This window comes from Symphodus melops, assembly GCF_947650265.1.
Source record: "Symphodus melops genome assembly, chromosome: 1".
Lineage (NCBI taxonomy): Eukaryota > Metazoa > Chordata > Actinopteri > Labriformes > Labridae > Symphodus > Symphodus melops.
The window spans coordinates 25,520,315-25,542,373 of NC_136691.1; the positions used below are offsets into that span (position 1 = coordinate 25,520,315).

The 22,059-nt window shown below is 42.9% G+C and overlaps 1 protein-coding gene across 1 annotated transcript; it reads right to left on the reverse strand.

Annotated features, from left to right (window-relative positions):
• Nucleotides 1-557: 557 nt before the first annotated feature.
• Nucleotides 558-21,668, reverse strand: meis2b (Meis homeobox 2b). Its single transcript, XM_079366925.1, has 13 exons — nt 21,508-21,668; nt 20,036-20,262; nt 19,398-19,539; nt 19,060-19,113; nt 18,738-18,788; nt 18,498-18,644; nt 13,680-13,794; nt 7,578-7,717; nt 5,444-5,520; nt 5,129-5,187; nt 4,655-4,741; nt 4,399-4,494; nt 558-1,025 (listed from the first exon to the last, which is right to left on the reverse strand). The coding sequence occupies exons 1-12, from the start codon at nt 21,517-21,519 to the stop codon at nt 4,436-4,438; spliced, it is 1,170 nt and encodes a 389-aa protein (XP_079223051.1). The 5' UTR covers nt 21,520-21,668; the 3' UTR covers nt 558-1,025; nt 4,399-4,435.
• Nucleotides 21,669-22,059: the final 391 nt, after the last annotated feature.

Consider the following 22,059-nt stretch of genomic DNA (forward strand, 5'->3'; position numbering starts at 1 on the left):
TCAAAACGCATTTATCTTCATTTATGGTGTGCAGCGCTTAAAGCAGAGTCTGCATCCTGCTTTAGTTCAGCCTGCAGCAGGATACAGGAAGGTGCAACATGGTGCAGAGAGGTGCAGCAAGAAGCTTTAGTGTGCATCAGGATTAAATGACACTGAAATAACACAAATGACAAAATATGACAGGCAGAATCAAACCAATAATTAAACTGTGGAAGAATATTGTCAATGGTTTCGTACAAAATCAGACGATAATTCTGTCATGTTTTCAGACGTTTGTGTGTTTGACAAACACACATTTAAAAATGTAAATTCAGCTTTTCCAGCTCTGCAGGTCGACGGCTCATTAGCAGAGAGAAAGAAAACAAACAAACAAATAAAACAGTTTGTCTGTTTGTTTTGTTTCGTCTGAACTGCACATGGGTTTTATTTCAAACTAACACACACAGGTCTTTAAAGGCACCAGTATGTGACAACCCGGGGTGAGAATGTGATGGTAAGGCAGGAAGCAGACCCTTTCACAATAAAACACATTGCTGTGGCTCTTCATCAGAGAGTGTTTATTTGGTGTGAGTGCGCACTCGATGATAAAAAAACACAGTTTTTAACATTTTTGTAAAAAGTGATGAACACAAACTTGAACTGTTTCTTTTGTTTACAAATCTGTTTTAGAAAACGTTTGTGTCAAGGGTCAAAGGTCACTCTAACATCTACAGACACACACAAACATTTATTTACAAATACAAAACGTCAAAACGTCACTTGCTCCTATGGTGATACAGTACACCCGTACCAACAAAATAAATAAATAAATAAATAATTTAAAGGGAATGTAGAGGAGTGAGACCTCCCATAGTCAAATCTCTGCTAAGTATTTCTTCGTTGGGGGGGGGGGTGTTCCATGGTGATCCTCTGCGGCATGCCCCCTGTGTGTAAGTGTGTTGGTGGAGGGGTGATCCAGTCCGATGGGGTATGTGGTCCTCTGCTCACAGCGTGATAGAAGAAGAGCCCTGAGTCACCATGGAGACCTGCCGATGGGAGGGGGAGTTCAGATGAGTACGGATGTAAATCCAAATACTTTCAGATATTTCAAGATGTATAAGACTACACTCCCCCTTGCTGGGGCCCCGCTATGAACCAATGTGAAGCCTGGTTTTATTTCTGAACTTTAAGAGAGTGAAACTGCTTCCATGGTAACGATGATAGTGTTTGCTCTTGTCTTTGAGCCATCCTTTCTCGCTCCATTTAGTGAGCAAGCTCATGCAACGCGCAGACCACAGCATGAGAGTACAACTCTGTTAACATGAGAGTATAACTCTGTTAACATGAGAGTATAGCTCTGTTAACATGAGCGTATAAATCTGTTAACATGAGAGTATAGCTCTGTTAACATGAGCGTATAAATCTGTTAACATGAGAGTATAGCTCTGTTAACATGACAGTATAGCTCTGTTAACATGAGAGTATAAATCTGTTAACATGACAGTATAGCTCTGTTAACATGAGAGTATAAATCTGTTAACATGAGAGTATAGCTCTGTTAACATGAGCGTATAAATCTGTTAACATGAGAGTATAGCTCTGTTAACATGAGCGTATAAATCTGTTAACATGAGAGTATAGCTCTGTTAACATGACAGTATAGCTCTGTTAACATGAGAGTATAAATCTGTTAACATGACAGTATAGCTCTGTTAACATGAGAGTATAACTCTGCTAACATGAGAGTAAAATTCTGTTAGCATGAGAGTATAACTCTGTTAGCATGAGAGTATAGCTCTGTTAACATGAGAGTATAGCTCTGTTAACATGAGAGTATAGCTCTGTTAACATGAGAGTATAACTCTGTTAACATGAGAGTATAGCTCTGTTAACATGAGAGTATAGCTCTGTTAACATGAGAGTATAACTCTGCTAACATGAGAGTAAAACTCTGTTAACATGAGAGTATAACTCTGTTAGCATGAGAGTATAACTCTGTTAACATGAGAGTACAGCTCTGTTAGCATGAGAGTATAACTCTGTTAATATGAGAGTATAACTCTGTTAGCATGAGAGTAAAACTCTGTTAGCATGAGAGTATAGCTCTGTTATCATGAGAGTATAACTCTGCTAACATGAGAGTATAACTCTGCTAACATAAGAGTAAAACTCTGTTAACATGAGAGTATAACTCTGTTAGCATGAGAGTATAGCTCTGTTATCATGAGAGTATAACTCTGCTAACATGAGAGTATAACTCTGCTAACATAAGAGTAAAACTCTGTTAACATGAGAGTATAAGTCTGTTAACATGAGAGTATAGCTCTGCTAGCATGAGAGTATAACTCTGTTAGCATGAGAGTATAAATCTGTTAGCATGAGAGTATAACTCTGTTAACATGAGAGTATAGCTCTGTTAGCATGAGAGTATAAGTCTGTTAACATGAGAGTATAGCTCTGCTAGCATGAGAGTATAACTCTGTTAGCATGAGAGTATAACTCTGTTAGCATGAGAGTATAACTCTGGTAGCATGAGAGTATAACTCTGTTAGCATGAGAGTATCACTCTGTTAGCATGAGAGTATAGCTCTGTTAGCATGAGAGTATAGCTCTGTTAACATGAGTATAACTCTGTTAGCATGAGAGTATAACTCTGTTAGCATGAGAGTATAGCTCTGTTAGCATGAGAGTATAACTATGGTAGCATGAGAGTATAGCTCTGTTAACATGAGTATAACTCTGTTAGCATGAGAGTATAGCTCTGTTAGCATGAGAGTATAGCTCTGTTAACATGAGTATAACTCTGTTAGCATGAGAGTATAGCTCTGTTAGCATGAGAGTATAACTCTGTTAGCATGAGAGTATAAATCTGTTAGCATGAGAGTATCACTCTGTTAGCATGAGAGTATAACTCTGTTAGCATGAGACTATCACTCTGTTAGCATGAGAGTATAGCTCTGTTAGCATGAGAGTATCACTCTGTTAGCATGAGAGTATAGCTCTGTTAGCAAGAGAGTATCACTCTGTTAGCATGAGAGTATCACTCTGTTAGCATGAGAGTATGACTCCATGCTGAATAAAGCTGCAGATAGCTTCTCTCCTTATTCACACTTTAAACAAGAGCTAACTGTGAATATCAGCAGAACTCTTCTTTGAGAATTAGAGCGCACTAAAAGTATGCAAAGTTGTCCCCCCTGACATCATCATCCTACGTGATCAGGTAGCATACTTTGTTTACAAGACAGGCAGACTCAAAGGTAAAAATGATAGAAAATGAAGGGACGCACTGTGGAGTCCGTGTGTGCACATGGAGAACAACACAAAGAACAGGACGGCTGCTTTACTGACTTTGAGGCTTATTCATGTTTGTCAGATACAGCCGGGATTTCTTGATCAGGAGGCTGTCCACGCTGAGTATACAGTGTGCCAGGGTAAAGGAAGTGATTAAGCACAGAGCAGAGCGCTCACTCGAAGTGTGCTTAGGCAGGGTACGGATTACCTGGTGTGATTGCACTAAACTCAGAGATGGAGCAGATTTCTGAATGATTTATGGAGATATTGGAAACTGATTATTCTGTGAATCAGAGCCTCAGTGTTTACATACTCATGTACATGTGTCATTATTTAACATATAAATAATGAAATGGTTGAAATGGTTCACTCGTATGGTTATGGTTCAACTTTTATCGTGTATGAATTTTCGTATGACTACAAACATGGCTGCTGTCATCATAGTGACAGTGTCACGCTTTAATGAAAATACCGTTTGTTTAATGATCCAAAAGAGAAATGATTACATGCAGGTTGCTTAGTACACAATGATGTTTCTTTTCTGTCAGAGAGAGGGAGGGTATCAGAGAGAGAGGGGTATCAGGCAGGGAGGGAGGGTATCAGACAGGGAGGGGTGTAACAGACAGTGTGGGGGGTATCAGGCAGGGAGGGGTGTAACAGACAGAGAGGGGGTATCAGACAGGGAGGGGTGTAACAGACAGAGAGGGGGGTAACAGACAGAGAGGGGGGGTATCAGGCTTTGGGGAGAAAAATGTGTCTTATTTCCATATAAAGAGCTCTATTAATCACTCTGAGTGTCATTACAGCGAGGCTCATTGAGCTCAGCAGCTCTTAAATAAAACTCAGAGCTCCATTCCTTCAGCCTGCCATACATCTTCATTTATAACTGTCAGTGGTGGTGGGGGGGGATCATCGAGTGTGTGTCGGCTGAATATTTTTAATACTTTATAATTGATCTCAGAATCTCCCCTACCCGACTCTAAAAAGGGATATGTTTAAATATTCTCTCGTTGATTGCAGATTTAAAAAACGTTGCAGAATAAATCTACAGGGACACAAAACATTTCTGAAATAGAAAACTGAAAATATTTGCAGTGTTATGACATACAAGTGACATACGTTACTTACATAACCCTGTGAGAGATTCAGGCCTCGGTGGGCAGCTCTACATGTAGTGCCACTGTCCATCCATCCCCATGTTCATCCCCATGCCACCCATTGGACCTGACAGGAAGAAATAGAGGACAGAAGAGGACACCAAGAGGACACAATGAGGACAGACAGAAAAAAGATGTTGACAGAAGATCTCCAGGAAATACAAACATGTGAACCATCACACTGTCTAGAAGATCTGTGATATTTAAACGTCCTGATGTTGTCTTACCTCCTCTGAGGCCCATGTGCTGCTGTCCGTCAAGTACGAAGCCACCCATTGGCTGGCCGTCTGGACTGTAGGCGGTACTCTGACTCACTGAGACGACAGGGCACAGTGTAAGAGAGACGAACACACACACACTCACACACCCACACAATCTGAAGTATAGCCGTTATTCTGAAAATATCTAGATAATGTCAGAATATTGTCCTGTGGAGAAGACCATACTGCAACAGAAAACATTATGCAGCTGCTTCAGTCCGTACATGGAGATAGTAGGCGCATACATAGACTCTATGCACCGTTCAGCAGTCAGACAATAAACGTCCCTCTTCCTGCATCTTTCAGACTTGCAGCAGAAAAAATACTTGCGTTCTGGCAGGAGAAACTGTCGGTTGACTGTTTGCATTAAAACATGAAACTCCCTTCAGCGAACATCAGGAGTGTTAAAACCTAATGTTAGTACTTTGATTTCAGACTTACCTGCTCTGTTGGACTGATCGATCATTGGCTGAACTATTCTCCTCCTCGCATTGATGAACCTGAAACAAAAAACAGTTATGCAAATGTGTAGATACATCCTGTCACATGACTTTCACCACAGGTGTGATCAATAAAAAAGGGAGCTTTTCACAACCACACTGTTTCATTTGAACAGTGTGGTAAGAAAGTAAACATGTTTATTTCTGCTGAGTCTGTGTGTGAGTGTGTGAGTGTGTGAGTGTGTGTGTGTGTGTGTGTGTGTGTGTGTGTGTGTGTGTGTGTGTGTGTGTGTGTGTGTCTGTGTGTGTGTCTCACCAGTTGTTGACCTGCAGGATGGTGAGGCCTGTGTCCTGAGCAAGCTGCTTCTTCTGCTCCTCTGATGGGTACGGGTGCTGGGAGGGACAAAAAGAGTCAGAACAATTATACAAACCCACAACAACCCTGTGTACCCCCCAAACAAACCCATAACAACCCTGTGTACCCCCCCAACAAACCCATAACAACCCTGTGTACCCCCCCAACAAACCAATAACAACCCTGTGTACCCCCCAAACAAACCCATAACAACCCTGTGTACCCCCCCAACAAACCCATAACAACTCTGTGTACCCCCCAAACAAACCCATAACAACCCTGTGTACCCCCCCAACAAACCCATAACAACCCTGTGTACCCCCCAAACAAACCCATAACAACCCTGTGTACCCCCCCAACAAACCCATAACAACCCTGTGTACCCCCCAAATAAACCCATAACAACCCTGTGTACCCCCCAACAAACCCATAACAACCCTGTGTACCCCCCCAACAAACCCATAACAACTCTGTGTACCCCCCAAACAAACCCATAACAACCCTGTGTACCCCCCCAACAAACCCATAACAACCCTGTGTACCCCCCAAACAAACCCATAACAACCCTGTGTACCCCCCCAACAAACCCATAACAACCCTGTGTACCCCCCAAACAAACCCATAACAACCCTGTGTACCCCCCCAACAAACCCATAACAACCCTGTGTACCCCCCCCAACAAACCCATAACAACCCTGTGTACCCCCCCAACAAACCCATAACAACCCTGTGTACCCCCCCAACAAACCCATAACAACCCTGTGTATCCCCCAAACAAACCAATAACAACCCTGTGTACCCCCCAAACAAACCCATAACAACCCTGTGTACCCCCCAAACAAACCAATAACAACCCTGTGTACCCCCCAAACAAACCCATAACAACCCTGTGTACCCCCCAAACAAACCCATAACAACCCTGTGTACCCCCCAAACAAACCCATAACAACCCTGTGTACCCCCCCAACAAACCCATAACAACCCTGTGTACCCCTTTAAACAAACCAATAACAACCCTGTGTACCCCCCCAAACAAACCCTTAACAACCCTGTGTACCCCCCCAACAAACCCATAACAACCCTGTGTACCCCTTTAAACAAACCAATAACAACCCTGTGTACCCCCCAAACAAACCCATAACAACCCTGTGTACCCCCCAAACAAACCCTTAACAACCCTGTGTACCCCTTTAAACAAACCCATAACAACCCTGTGTACCCCTTTAAACAAACCCTTAAAAACCCTGTGTACCCCCCAAACAAACCCTTAAAAACCCTGTGTACCCCCCAAACAAACCCTTAAAAACCCTGTGTACCCCCCAAACAAACCCTTAAAAACCCTGTGTACCCCCCAAACAAACCCTTAACAACCCTGTGTACCCCTTTAAACAAACCCATAACAACCCTGTGTACCCCTTTAAACAAACCCATAACAACCCTGTGTACCCCCTTAAACAAACCCTTAACAACCCTGTGTACCCCTTTAAACAAACCCATAACAACCCTGTGTACCCCCCAAACAAACCCTTAACAACCCTGTGTACCCCTTTAAACAAACCCATAACAACCCTGTGTACCCCCCAAACAAACCCTTAACAACCCTGTGTACCCCTTTAAACAAACCCATAACAACCCTGTGTACCCCTTTAAACAAACCCATAACAACCCTGTGTACCCCTTTAAATAAACCCATAACAACCCTGTGTACCCCTTTAAACAAACCCATAACAACCCTGTGTACCCCTTTAAACAAACCCATAACAACCCTGTGTACCCCCTTAAACAAACCCGTAACAACCCTGTGTACCCCTTTAAACAAACCCATAACAACCCTGTGTACCCCTTTAAACAAACCCATAACAACCCTGTGTACCCCCTTAAACAAACCCATAACAACTCTGTGTACCCCTTTAAATAAACCCATAACAACCCTGTGTACCCCCCCAACAAATCCATAACAACCCTGTGTACCCCCTTAAACAAACCCTTAACAACTCTGTGTACCCCTTTAAACAAACCCATAACAACTCTGTGTACCCCCAAATTTAAAAAGATCATGATCTAGATCCTGAACAGGATCTGTTTTTTTTCTTACCGTGAGATGCTGAAACAGCCACGCTCTCATTATGTTTGTGGCCACTTTAGGGAAAATTCCTCGTTTTTTCTGCCTCTTCTTGTCCAGGTCGTCCTCGTCTCCAGTCCCTGGTGACGCCAGGTTGTGGTCGAGTCCGTCTCCTGCAAACAAAGAGTTGAAGATTTGAATTATGATGAAGATTTAAACCTCGCTCTCACCTCCGCCTGGATCTTGCACAAGCACCACGAGCTTGTAGTGAGGCACAGCTATTAGCTCAATGTGAGCTGAGCGTTTGACATGAAGTAATGAGAGCAGGACGAGCTGACAGGAAGTAATGAGAGCGTGAGGAGATGACAGGAAGTAATGAGAGCGTGAGGAGATGACAGGAAGTAATGAGCGTCAGACTGCAGGGTCGTGTCTGTGTGACCTCAAACTCTACACTTCCTCTGAAGAAGAACAGAGAACAAATAATAACACAAAGGGAGAAAAGCACAGCCAACACAGTGATGTTTGTTCATTTAGGGAGCTGACATTTACCCCCAAAGCACACACACACACACGCACGCACACGCACACATGCACACACACACACACACACACACACACACACACACACGCACACACACACACACACACACGCACACACACACACACACACACGCACACACACACACAAACACACACGTGCACGCACGCACACAAGCACGCACGCACACACACATGCACACACACGCACACACACACGCACGCACACTGCAGAGTTAGTCATGTTATTCTGAAACTGAGGATGGAGCTCCTCCTCTTATTCTGCTCATCCCTCTGAGCAGGAAGAAGAGAGGAAGGAGAGGTAGGAAAGGAAGAGACATGAAGAGGAAGGAGAGGTAGGAAAGGAAGAGGAAGGAGAGGAAGGAGAGGTAGGAAAGGAAGAGGAAGGAGAGGTAGGAAAGGAAGAGGAAGCAGAGGAAGGAGAGGTAGGAAAGGAAGAGACATGAAGAGGAAGGAGAGGTAGGAAAGGAAGAGGAAGGAGAGGAAGGAGAGGTAGGAAAGGAAGAGACATGAAGAGGAAGGAGAGGTAGGAAAGGAAGAGGAAGGAGAGGAAGGAGAGGTAGGAAAGGAAGAGGAAGCAGAGGAAGGAGAGGTAGGAAAGGAAGAGACATGAAGAGGAAGGAGAGGTAGGAAAGGAAGAGGAAGGAGAGGAAGGAGAGGTAGGAAAGGAAGAGACATGAAGAGGAAGGAGAGGTAGGAAAGGAAGAGGAAGGAGAGGAAGGAGAGGTAGGAAAGGAAGAGACATGAAGAGGAAGGAGAGGTAGGAAAGGAAGAGACATGAAGAGGAAGGAGAGGTAGGAAAGGAAGAGGAAGGAGAGGAAGGAGAGGTAGGAAAGGAAGAGACATGAAGAGGAAGGAGAGGTAGGAAAGGAAGAGACATGAAGAGGAAGGAGAGGTAGGAAAGGAAGAGACATGAAGAGGAAGGAGAGGTAGGAAAGGAAGAGACATGAAGAGGAAGGAGAGGTAGGAAAGGAAGAGGAAGCAGAGGAAGGAGAGGTAGGAAAGGAAGAGGAAGCAGAGGAAGGAGAGGTAGGAAAGGAAGAGACATGAAGAGGAAAGAGGAAGGAGAGGTAGGAAAGGAAGAGGAAGCAGAGGAAGGAAATGAAGAGGAAGGAGAGGATGAAGAGGAAGAGGAAGCAGAGGAAGGAGAGGTAGGACAGGAAGAGGATGAAGAGGAAGAGGAAGCAGAGGAAGGAGAGGTAGGAAAGGAAGAGACATGAAGAGGAAAGAGGAAGGAGAGGTAGGAAAGGAAGAGGAAGCAGAGGAAGGAAATGAAGAGGAAGGAGAGGATGAAGAGGTACGAAAAGGAAGAGGAAGCAGAGGAAGGAGAGGTAGGACAGGAAGAGGATGAAGAGGAAGGAGAGGAAGGAGAGGCAGGAAAGGAAGAGGATGAAGAGGATGAAGAGGAAGGAGAGGCAGGAAAGGAAGAGGATGAAGAGGAAGGAGAGGTAGGAAAGGAAGAGGATGAAGAGAAAGCAGAGGAAGGAGAGGCAGGAAAGGAAGAGGAAGGAGAGGTAGGAAAGGAAGAGGAAGAAGAGGTTGAAGAAGGTGAAGAGGAAGCAGAGGAAGCAGAGGAGGAGAAGCTCTTCCTTGCTGGCATTAATTGTGCATCAGCAGAGATGATTTACCGTGCTGGTGATTTGGGTGCCCTCAGGGCAGAGCAGCCTTGAAAGCCTGCCTGCAGGGCGTGTGAATAATGCATCTGAGAGACTCCTCCCCCGAGGCGGGACACAGACTCGACTTTTCTTAAGACTCGCCAGCGCGTGTCTTTTTGTTTTGGGAGAAGCATCAATCAAACGCGCCTATATGAGCCATATTCATGCATAAATATTTCAGCTGATGAATATTGACATTAAAGAGGAAGTGCTGTGGGGTCGGGGGCTCAGGGGGCGGTGGGAGTTTTGACGGATGGTGTCCAGGATTCAGTCATGGTCCGGGTACAGGGTTCACTCAGAGTCTGTCCTCTAACATGGACTTTGTTTGTCCTCCAGTCACACAGAAGGATCATTCTTTAAAGCGAGTCAGTGTGAGAGGAACTAAAACACAGGATTACATGACAGAGCACCAAACATGCTGACATGATGAAAACAAAGCGCTGATGGCCTCGCGGTGAGTAAGGACGCTGCATGTCCAGAGTTGGCAGCCGACTCTGTACAGACATGTCGTTCCTCTCTCTCCACAGTCCAATCAGTGACTCTGAAACATCCAGCGTGAGCTCGGTGTGCTGATCAGTGTTTAGTTCAGTGTACGCACTTTTTAAAACCATATTCATCTACTGTTTGGCTACATCCTTGAGGGACACCAACATACCCGTTTCAATTCTGAGACATCTTCATCCGCTGCACGCTACCTGACATTGAGAATTCCTCTCATTTTTTGTGAGTGCTGCACAAAGCATGCTGGGATACATATCCACACAGATCTTTGTCCTGTCTTCATCTTGAGGTCAAACGGGGGTCTACGGTCGTGTTCTGCTGTGATTTAAAGACCACGAGGGAGCAGAGAGCCTCACAGGCTGTGATATGTTCTTCAGTGTAGGTCAAGAGCTCGACGAGCGGACAGGTAGCCGGCGGGATGACAAACATGGTGAAAACAGAAAAAGACTAAAAGAGCGGCACAGCTGCAAACTGACTGACCAATGAGCAACACGATGAAGATCGTCACACAGGAAGACAAACCTTTTCCCTCTGAGGGACCTCAAACACTGACGGAGATTTATATTCTCGATTACACGGTAAATGAAAAGTGATCCTAAAATCAATCTAATGGATTATTGTTTAAGGCATGCTGGGTGAAAGGGAAGAGTTGGAGTCTGTCTCTTTAAATGAAAGAGAAAACGCGAGCAGAGTTCTCAATGAAAAACCGAAATAAGAAGTGTTTACTCTTTAGATCTCACAGTTCATGTCCAGAAAACGATGAGACGCATAAAGAAAGAACAAACAGAGGGTCTTGGCCTAATTATATCTGAGGAGGACATGCAGCCCCCCCTCATGTAGGGGAGGGGGGCTTTAGAGCCGCAGGGCAGATCTTCAGAAACACTAATCTGTTCTGACTGTTCTCCGCAGCTCCACCGTCTAACAGAGAGACGCTCAGAGTCACCGTGGAGAGCTCACATAACCTCCCCCCTCACTATGTACGCCCCCCCCCCCCCTCGTGCACCCTGCCTGCCGAGCCTGCACGCGTCCTCCTGCGGGGGGGATTATTACCCAGGGGGAGGGCTGGAGTACTGCCCCGGGGCAAGGAAGAAAAAAACATCACCCCGAGGTACCAAGACACTCTCACTCTACAGAATCTATTTTACACTGGGACACATTTCAACTTGTAAAAACTGTCATTTTAAACCTTTCAAAATGTTTTTACTCTTCTCTGACTTTATCTCTAAAAACTGTTTTACACTGTGACGTAAGGGGTGAAACCCTGAAACACCTCTGTGGAACAGAAGTGCCAGTTTATGGATACCCACTGTACCACTGTCCACGTCTCAATGCTGACAAGAGACGGCGGACACATACACCTTCAGGGTGAGGGGAGACTGTCCCTCGTACAATAAGTCCTGCAGGGATGTCAATATAGCAGAAACCGGACATTATACTCAGTCCTGATCCAGCCGTCGAAAAGCATTCACAATAAAGAGCCGCGGGGACAGGGTGACACTGTCGCTGCACCTGGACAAGGCTCCTGTTGTCCAACCAAAGGGACCCCAAGCGGTAAGGCCAGGAGCTGCCTGTGGCCCTAATGAAGGGCCCTCAGGAGTGTTGGAAATATGAGGGACAACCGGGGAACAACGTGGAGGAGGTGGAGTCGTGAGCCAGGGCGTTGACTACCAGGTAGAAGCACAGATGGCAGTGGATCAACTCCCTGGAGGTGAAGAGACCCTTCTGAAGTTGTCCCAGACTTGCAGCCTCCATTCCCCAGGTAGAGGTTTCAGAAGGGATTAGAAATGTGCAGGTTCTGTGTCCCTGGTATTCAGACAGCTCTTAAGCTAGCTAAACGGAGGGGCTGCCAGGGTCAGAAGTGACTGCGTTATGTGCAACAGTCTCACAGTCCCTCCTAAATGCTTCACATGAAACACTGCAGAGGTGATGTCTCCTGAAGAGCCACGTATACTGGGACTCGCTCCAGAACATGTATGTGCTCTTTGCAGAGTCACGTCGACCACCTTGCCTCAGCCATCTCAGGGTGGTTTTAGCTCTGACAGAGTATTTCTTGTTTTTCAGACAACGATTTTATTTTGTCCCCTTGTTCTGTGTCCATGTGTCTCAGAGTGTCATCAAAGTCAGATCTGAGCCAGGAGATATCATGTGAAGAAGACGGATAGCGTAGCGGCTAGCTGAACTGATTGCAGCTCTCTCAGCTGCATCAGTGATGTAAAACCAACTTGGCCCGTCTAATGAGCTCAGCGGGGCCCTAATCCATCACAGTGACACCTCGGGGCCCCTTACCCAGCATGCACAGCTCTAACTGGATGTCTCTCTACTGTGTGAGGAGGTGCAGATTAGGATATATTTCTTAAACTAACTCTGTCTCAAACTGACTTTGTCTCTAATAATATCTCTAACTGACTGACTACACAGTCACTGTCTCGTCTCTGCCTCGTGCTGTTTCTGTTTCTCTCTGACTTTATTTCTCTGTTTCTGTTTGTCTCAGCCTCAGAAGATTAGATCAGTCAGTACTGATCTGTTTATGGTTATTATCAATAATACCATGGTCTGGGTGAATACTCGATTCTGATTGGCTGAAGGTTACTATACGACCATAGAAATAAGGATTGATGCTGTGGTTGTTAATAATCTTTTGAAACATGGACACCTATGGAAGTAGTTCCAGTCAAACAGTTCACTGGTATCTAAGATGAGTAACCATAGCAACACAACCCTAACCCTTTATCTTGTCTGGAACTATTCGACTTTGCTGGCTTTGACATCAGCTGGCTGCAAACTAAAAACCCCTGAATATCTCATCCTCCTTCATCGCTTCATCCTCTGAAATAAAACGGTCAAACTGATTGATGACACTTCAGGACGATTGTACTGTTCATGAGAATTGTTCTCATTGGTTTGGGAACATTGACATGGCTGGCTGACCAGCTACACTTGTTGTTAAACATACCCGTCGATCAAACCCTGTTTGTCCACTGTACACAATGTGAACCAAATTCACTGTGAATCCTGCTCACAACACCAGCGTTCAGGCTCACAGCTGAACAGAAGGGCTCAATCAGCTGAGAGCTTTCAACAGGTAGAACCTTCTGGGATTATAATGATTGTTTCACCCTCAGGTGTTTTCACTGTAAAAAGTTGTTGATTGTTAAAAACATTTTTAACATTTTTTTTTTGACGGCAAAAGTCATGAAAATGGATAAAGGATTTTCTTGTGTGTTATCAGAAAATAATGGACGACATGGAGGCCGGAACCAATTATGTCTTCCACTTCACATGTACACTCCATCGGGCATTATCACTGACTTGATCAATAATCAATCAGTCGATCGACCATTCACACAACCAAATGTTAAGTAGATTTTTGTAGTTGTTCCTACATCAGTCTCTTCTTTCATATGAAGGAGTTTTTTCTCACCCATGTCACTGCAGTTGTCCCCGCTCTGAGAGACATGTCCCCCACTGGACGGCCCTGGGGTCCCGATGGATGGTGTGGAGTGGACGTCGTCCAGGTCTCTCCAGGACGCAGGATTCTGAGGGTAAAGACAGGAGAGGAAAAGTATTGAGGAAGGCGAGCTAAAGAAGGTTTCCCCTCTTCCAACACTAGCCTAGCATTAGCTCCGTTACCGTTGTGTCCATCACAGATCACAGAGCTCAGAGGGTTCAGAGAGATGTGGACCAACAGAATCCAACTCAAAGACTGAGTAGGATCAGACTGAGTCCTGTTTTTATATGTAGGCCTGCCCCCCCCCCCCCCCCCCCCAATCCTGTGCACCCCCACTCAAGTGGCCCCCCACTCAGAGGACAAAATCTAAGAGCAAACAGCCTCTTCAGCCTCTCTGTGCGTCAGCTGTTTGCCGGATGGTTCTCTGCTGAAGAGTCCACAGATGACGAGGAGACGCTCGGAAAGAAAGACGCAGCGTGAACGGCACTCTCTCAAAGAACTCACTCTTTATTCTGTGTGTGTGTGTGTGTGTGTGTGTGTGTGTGTGTGTGTTCATCAAACGAGCACACAGCCTGACTGTTAAACAGCTAACAGCTGTGTGTGTTTATGTATTTGTGTGTGTGTGTGAGAGAGAGAGAGTGTGTGTGTGTGTGTGTGTGTGTGTGTGTGTGTGTAAGTGTCTGACCATTCAGGGCTCATTTTAGCTCCATGTCACGTTCACACATACGCAGATGAACGATCTGCAGTTTAGAATCAGAGGACGTGCAAACGGTTAAACATAGTAGCACACACACATTATAGTGTGTGTGTGTGTGTGTGTGTGTGTGTGTGTGTGTGTGTGTGTGTGTGTGTGTGTGTGTGAGTGTGTGTATGTGTATGTGTATGTCAAACATGTGGGTGCACTCACCACCTCACATACACCCCCTTAGTAATCCTGTTTACTGAAGCCGTGAAGAATCAAGCAGCAAATACATCTGTACTATCTTCATCATCATCATCATCATTGTCCTCACTGTAGGCATCTTATTGTCGCCTCATGACAAGCAATAAAGTATCAGATTGAAACATTTAATATAAATATAAAACTTTGTCATCCTCATGGAGGGTTAAAATTTAACATATATATAGTGATTCATTGTTTCAATGTGCAATGAAGCAGAACAACACCTGCAGATCTGACTGTAGTATAAACATGAACACACCTGCAGATCTGACTGTAGTATAAACACACCTGCAGATCTGACTGCAGTATAAACACACCTGCAGGTCTGACTGTAGTATAAACACACCTGAAGATCTGACTGTAGTATAAACACACCTGCAGATCTGACTGTAGTATAAACACACCTGCAGATCTGACTGTAGTATAAACACACCTGCAGGTCTGACTGTAGTATAAACACACCTGAAGATCTGACTGTAGTATAAACACACCTGCAGATCTGACTGCAGTATAAACACACCTGCAGATCTGACTGTAGTATAAACACACCTGCAGATCTGACTGTAGTATAAACACACCTGCAGATCTGACTGCAGTATAAACACACCTGCAGATCTGACTGTAGTATAAACACACCTGCAGATCTGACTGTAGTATAAACACACCTGCAGATCTGACTGCAGTATAAACACACCTGCAGGTCTGACTGTAGTATAAACACACCTGCAGGTCTGACTGTAGTATAAACACACCTGTAGATCTGACTGTAGTATAAACACACCTGCAGGTCTGACTGTAGTATAAACACACCTGCAGGTCTGACTGTAGTATAAACACACCTGCATTTAGATGATCATATAATATTGAAATAGTATTATAATAATATAAATACTCATTTAGTAAATCATTCTATTGGACATAGCCTCTTTCCCAATGATTGGAAACGTGCAATTATGACAATCATTTTTAAATCCGGAGACCGTCATGAAGTCAGCAATTATAGACCCGTAAGCATACTGCCAGTCCTCTCTAAGGTTGTAGAGAAAGTGATCATAAAAGAACTGACAGACCACATTAACAGCTGCGACCCAGGTCTACATCCTGTCCAGGCTTTAAAAAGAAACAGCCATCTTACACCTAACACAGCAAATAAGATCACGTCTTGACAAAGGTGGAGTTGTCGGAGCTGTTTGAGATGGTTAATCATGATGTTCTCATGTCTAAACTCTCCTCCTTCAACTTGTCGTCTAACACACACTTACATGTTTATCATCATACTTATCGATTAGAATGCAGCGTGTGAAAATCAAAGATGTGTGCTGCAGCTACCTGAAGTGCACAACGGGTGTGCTGAAAGGATCTGTGTTAAGCCCACTACTCTTTAGTCTCTACATCAATGACCTTCCACAGTACTGTCATGAAGTAGAGCTGACACTGTTTTATACACTCATGCAACATCAGTTCAGCTAGTAGCTGCAAAACCAGCCAGCACTCTGACAGGAGTCGTTGAGTGGCTAGATCAGTCCTGTCTGTAAGCAAGACAAAAGGCATCTTCTTTTCTAAAACCAGGCTGCACGCTCCAGAAGTAAACATCAACACTAAGGACCAACACATTGAGACTGTCTCTGAGTTTAAATATCTTGGTGTCTTACTAGATTCAAATCTCGATTTCTCAAAGATAAGATATGACAGAATCTATTAAATATAACTTGGCAAATTTTAGACAGATTAGCTGCTGTCTCTCCACAGGGGCTGCTAAGACACTTCTGCACGCCCTCATCTTCTCACAGATCTCATACTGCATCACCTGTTGGGAGCAGGCCTGCCCAACAACAACCAGGCCTCTAGAATCATTTTCCAAACAGACTCTGAAAATCTTTGACAAAAAGCCATTAAGGCATCACAAGAAAACAAACAGAAGCTGTTAACCAATTTTTAAATCTACAGTTTACAGCATTTGAAAAGGCTTCGCTCCAACCTGTGTGTGCGAGTTTGTCGAGCTGCGAGCTCTGTCATGTCCACCAGAACACATAACTGCACTGTACCCTTTAACTATTCAGCCTTTGTGCAGGCACCTTTCTCTCTGAAAGCCATCACACCATGGAATACTATTCCAGACAACATAAAAACCTGTGAGTCGTTTCTTGACTTTAAATCTAATCTAAAAAAATCACCAAAAAAACTCTGAATGCTCGTCACTCATTTTATCTTTATCATTTTTCATCTCACTCATTTTTCTTTTCTCTCCTCACAAGGTGTGTGTGTGTGTGTGTGTGTGTGTGTGTGTGTGTGTGTGTGTGTGTGTGCAAGGGACATTTTATATATATATATTGCTGTTTGTTACTTGCTCAGTGATGTCTGTTTTTTTAAATGTTGTTTTGTTACCTGCCAAAGGGACTGTAGATGTTAATTAGCTTGAGGCTAACTCTGGAGCATCAAATGGTTACATTTATGTTTTTTTATTGCACACTGTCACTCACAAAAAGACTGACACATATATCTGAAGACAATGTTATTAAATCTCTACTGTGAGGTTTAAAGATTATAAAAGAAGTGACAACAAGTCCAATCCCTTCAGATGTTCTATCTGTCTGCATCAAGAGCAGGAAACAGGTTGGATCTTTTTTTTTTTTTTAATTTAAAGGTTGGATCTTCATGCATTGCTTTTGGAGCTGCCATCTGACTCTCAGAGGAAATTATCTTCATTTTGGTGAGTAAATACAATTAAGTCCTGGTTTGTTTCTGGTCAACCTTACAGATGAGAGGATGCCTTTTATGTCAGTGGATTAAGTCCAGACCTCCAACTACCCATCAGGGTTACAGAGACATGTTTGTAGTCCATCCAACGGAGGGCTAACGCTCAGTGTTAAAGGGGAATGAAAGGGTTTTTCATACGCTACGTATGGGAACCCTTCCTAAACCGCCTCCCACAGGACACAGGAGTGTTGACTGACATCCCTCCTGTACCTCTCCTTAATGCTGTGTGTGTGTGTGTGTGTGTGTGTGTGTGTGTGTGTGTGGTATATTCCCTAATCCATGCTAAAGATCTAAAATATCCATGTCCAAATTATGTTTTTGTTGTTGTTGTTGTTGTTGTTTTGATTGTCTTTAAATTCCATGTGTTTTGTAATTGAAAGAGTCTTTTTAAATAAAATGTTATGAAAAATATTATATTTATTACAGACATATATTTTCTAAATCCTTCACAGAGAAAACACCGTCACAGCAGCAACTGCAACCACAAGACACAATGTATAAACTGAACAAATAACATGTAGGCACATAAAAACAAGACATCAAAGGTACTGAGATCACATTTTAAAAACTAGACTCAAATGATAAATAAAAGCTATCCTAGACATGTAATTAATCTTCAGTGTGCATAATCTGATGAAGTGTATGAAGAAATACATGTTTGCATTATCCTCCATTTAACAGTCTGCTGACAGTTAGGAGAAAGTTGTGCACGTGGGGTTGATCAGCCTGTGACTGCGCATGTCCAGGTGTGGAAACGCTCTTGTCTCTGTGACCTGCTTAAGGCTTTACGTTTCAGTCTCAATGATGGAGCTGACCTTCTTCATTAGCTCGTTGTTTCTGTTGTGTGTCTGCGCTGAGAGCAATAATATAATATAATATAATATAATATAATATAATATAATATATAAATATGAGAAGAAAAGGTGCAGGCCTAATTATTATGTTCTTCTGTCTTTTTTTTTCTCTCCTCAGTGTGACGTCACTGCAGCTGTCGGCCAAACGTTAACATAAATAGAGATCACGGTGAGAGCACGAGACGAGTGTGATGAAATAAAACGTGTTTCAACCATGGGATCGATCACGTGACTCACGTGGTCGGCCAGGTGTGTGGAGGACTCGGACAGGTCGTCGAAGTCCGACTTGCAGACGTCACGATCGTCGATGACCAGATCGATGGGCATCTTCCCCTTCAGACAGCTGATGTACCTGTGACAGAAGTTATCACAGAGCTCGTGCACCTGCACGCGGATACAGAGTGACGCGCCTCGTTAAACACGGAGAGATGAATTGACTGATTTATGTTTGAATATTCATAAGAAACAAAGAGTCACCTTCTCCAGCTCCAGCAGGTGGAAGCGGAGCACCTGGATGGACTGAATCATCTAAAACCACAAACACGGAGTCATCATCAGGTCACGAGACCCAGTTTTTATTCAAAATATATTAGTCATTATTTTCTTTTATCAGCATTTGACACGTCATAGGCCTACAAATACACCAACAACATTTTAAAATAACACACATAATCATAAATAAATAGAGTAAATATTATAATGTATTATAACCTATGACGGTAATGAATTAATCTAACATTGATGATGTCCTATAAATAATAATACATTTGTAATAAAATGTAAATATTAAAAGTGTCACCAGGTTGTCGAGGTCCGGGTCCGAGGAGGAGATCAGAGGTTTCTCCGCGCGGATCTGAAAAACAATATTCAAAGAAACACAGTTCGTTTTAACGTCTCGCGCACTTAGGAGAACTGACTGAACTACAATCAACAATAAATAAAGAGTTCACGTGCTGAAGACTGAAGGAGAAGTGAGAATAAAAAGCGTCATCACAGATCTGATCGTTTAGTTGTCATCAGTTATTGTTTCATACTTTTAATGTGAAAGGATGTTTTTCATCACTCTGACGACATCATTCATTTAGATTTGTGATTGTGATAGTGGAGTTTTAATGGTGATGATGAGCACACGCGCACCTGTTTGGCGAACACGGCGATGTCCTCGTTGAAGGAGTCCGAGGAGCAGACGTCACCTCCAGCCACACCTGGCTCTCTGGGCGTGCAGGTCGCGAGCTCACACTTCTCAAAGACAAGCGCGAGGAGCGGAAACAGGGGGTGCCTGAAACATTGCAGAAACCGAGTTAGACCCGAACAGACTGGGTCCTGGTCCAAGACAGACCAGGACAGACGGAGTCCGCGGCCTGCACTCCCTTAAAAAAACGGAAATTCTGATTTTCTGGTGTTTTTTTACATTATTATTCTGTCTGTCAAATATCCTACGTCAGATATTATTCACACAACAAAGGTTAGATATGATAAAATATATATAAAAACATAAACATTATATTACACATTAAAATATAAAACGTTGTTTAGGTTGCTAAATGTCAAATAAAAACCTGATCATAAGTCTCAGGCTGAACATTATTTATTAAACATTAACAATACAAAAATGAATGAAATCACTTTTTTGTTTGTGTTTTTTTAGAAGATAAATAATGATCGAATTTTGTTGTTTCCGTCAAATCTTTCAACATTTATTTTCTATGATTTAATAAAAACAAATTAATGGTTATGGACGTACTTCTAATAATAACAGACATGATAAAACCCACCCGTACACCTGGTCCTTGTCCCTCCTCAGGGCCTCGTTCATCGACCCCCCCACGCTACCTGACAGGATGTTGTGCGGCGCATGCGCTCCGTAGTGCTGCGGGGGGTGGGGGGGCGGCCCATGGTTTAGGTGGTGGACCTGCGGAAGCGGCCGGGGCGCGTGCGGGTCTCCGTAGACCCCGACCCCAACCCCGTCCATGGCCCCCCCAAAACGAGACAGGTCATCGTACTGGATGAGGAGGAGGGGTTGTGTTCACATTTATTCAGACATTCTTCTTTATTCTCTTCTGTTCATATTTGTTTATATTCATGAATAAGGGAGAGGCGTAAAGATTATTCCAGATTGAAAGAAAGTTTTTTGGCCTGGTGCTAAAATTTAAGAATAAACAAAGACAACAACATTTGTTTTTATGAATGTGACTAAATTTATTGTTCAAATATTTTAATTTATAAAAACATTACTTTCAGATTATTCAGAATGAAACTCTCTCTGTTCATCATGTCTTCACAGTGTCTCCTGTTTACACTTATTTATTATATCATAATAAAATAATTACTTCCTTAAATGGTTATAAAAGGGCGTGTCTCCTGTTTGCAGTTATTTATTATAGCATAATAATTATTATTTCCTTATATGGACAGGGGCGTGACTCTCAGTAATTTGTTTTCTTGATTAAAATCAATCTGATGTTTCTGAGGCCCTCTCTTTAAATTTAATTACTTGTTGTTTTTACTCACATTCAAATTAATTATTACTTTTATCTTAATATTTTAATCGACATAAAACACATCAGAGATAACGTCATCATGATAAGTCATAATTTAACTTTGATTAAAACATCAGATTTTTTTCTGACGTCTACATCAGCTGCTACTGCTCAGATTCTATCAAACTAAATCTGTCTCAAAGTAAATTATCATAAAAATAAAATACATTAAAATACATTAAATCAATGTTTTAATGAGGTGCTGCTCAGAGTTTATCAACCTAAATATGTCTTAAATTATTATATTAAAATACTGTAATATATAATACATGTTTTAATGAGGTGCTGCTCACCGAGAATTTAAGATATAAAGTATTATAGGCATATAATATACAGTAATAATATATATGCATATAATAGTATTTTGTTTAATACAGAAGTTAATTTTAGAGGTTTACATTAAAACAGATTGATTTGATTTCCGTGATTTAAAATGGTATTTGACTTCATCCCGTTAATCAAAAATCCTTCTAATAATCGATCACAGAGCATCCTACAGATTCAATGACATCACAAAAAAATAAATATAATGTTTGTATATTCTGTTCGTTATAATAGTAAGCTCTTCATTTTAATTTTTTATGAGTAAGAAAGATTTATTTATAATTCAATACGTATATAATAATAACAGAATAAAATCAAATGTTTTTATGTGACGGTAATAAAACCTCTCATTTTATTAACAATCGATTATCAATCAGTCCTACCCTCTGCGTCATGTCCGCGCGCTGCTCCTCACGTGCACAGAAAGTTAGATCAAGAGTTTAATCCAAAAGATAATTATTAATAATGAAAAATATTCATCAATACTAAGCAGCTGATCAAAGCCAGCGTGTGTCCGCGGCTCTAAAGAAAAAGAAGATCTCAATCTCAGCGCGAGCGCATCTGTGTCTGCACGAGCCAACACGCTGACTGACCGCAGGTCTGTCTCGAGACCGCTTATAGAGCAGCACCCATACACACACACACACACACACACACAGACACACACACACACACACACACACACACACACACACACACACAGAAAGAGAGAGAGAGAGAGAGAGAGAGAGAGAGAGAGAAACTGACACAGAGACGTGACAAAGGGGGCGGAATATGTTATGATGTGATGATTACGTGTGACTAAGGGGCGGGGTCTGTGATGATTACGTGTGACTAAGGGGCGGGGTCTGTGATGATTACGTGTGACTAAGGGGCGGGGTCTGTAACTCCGTGTGATGAATGAAAACATGAAGATAACTTTATTAAACCTGAAA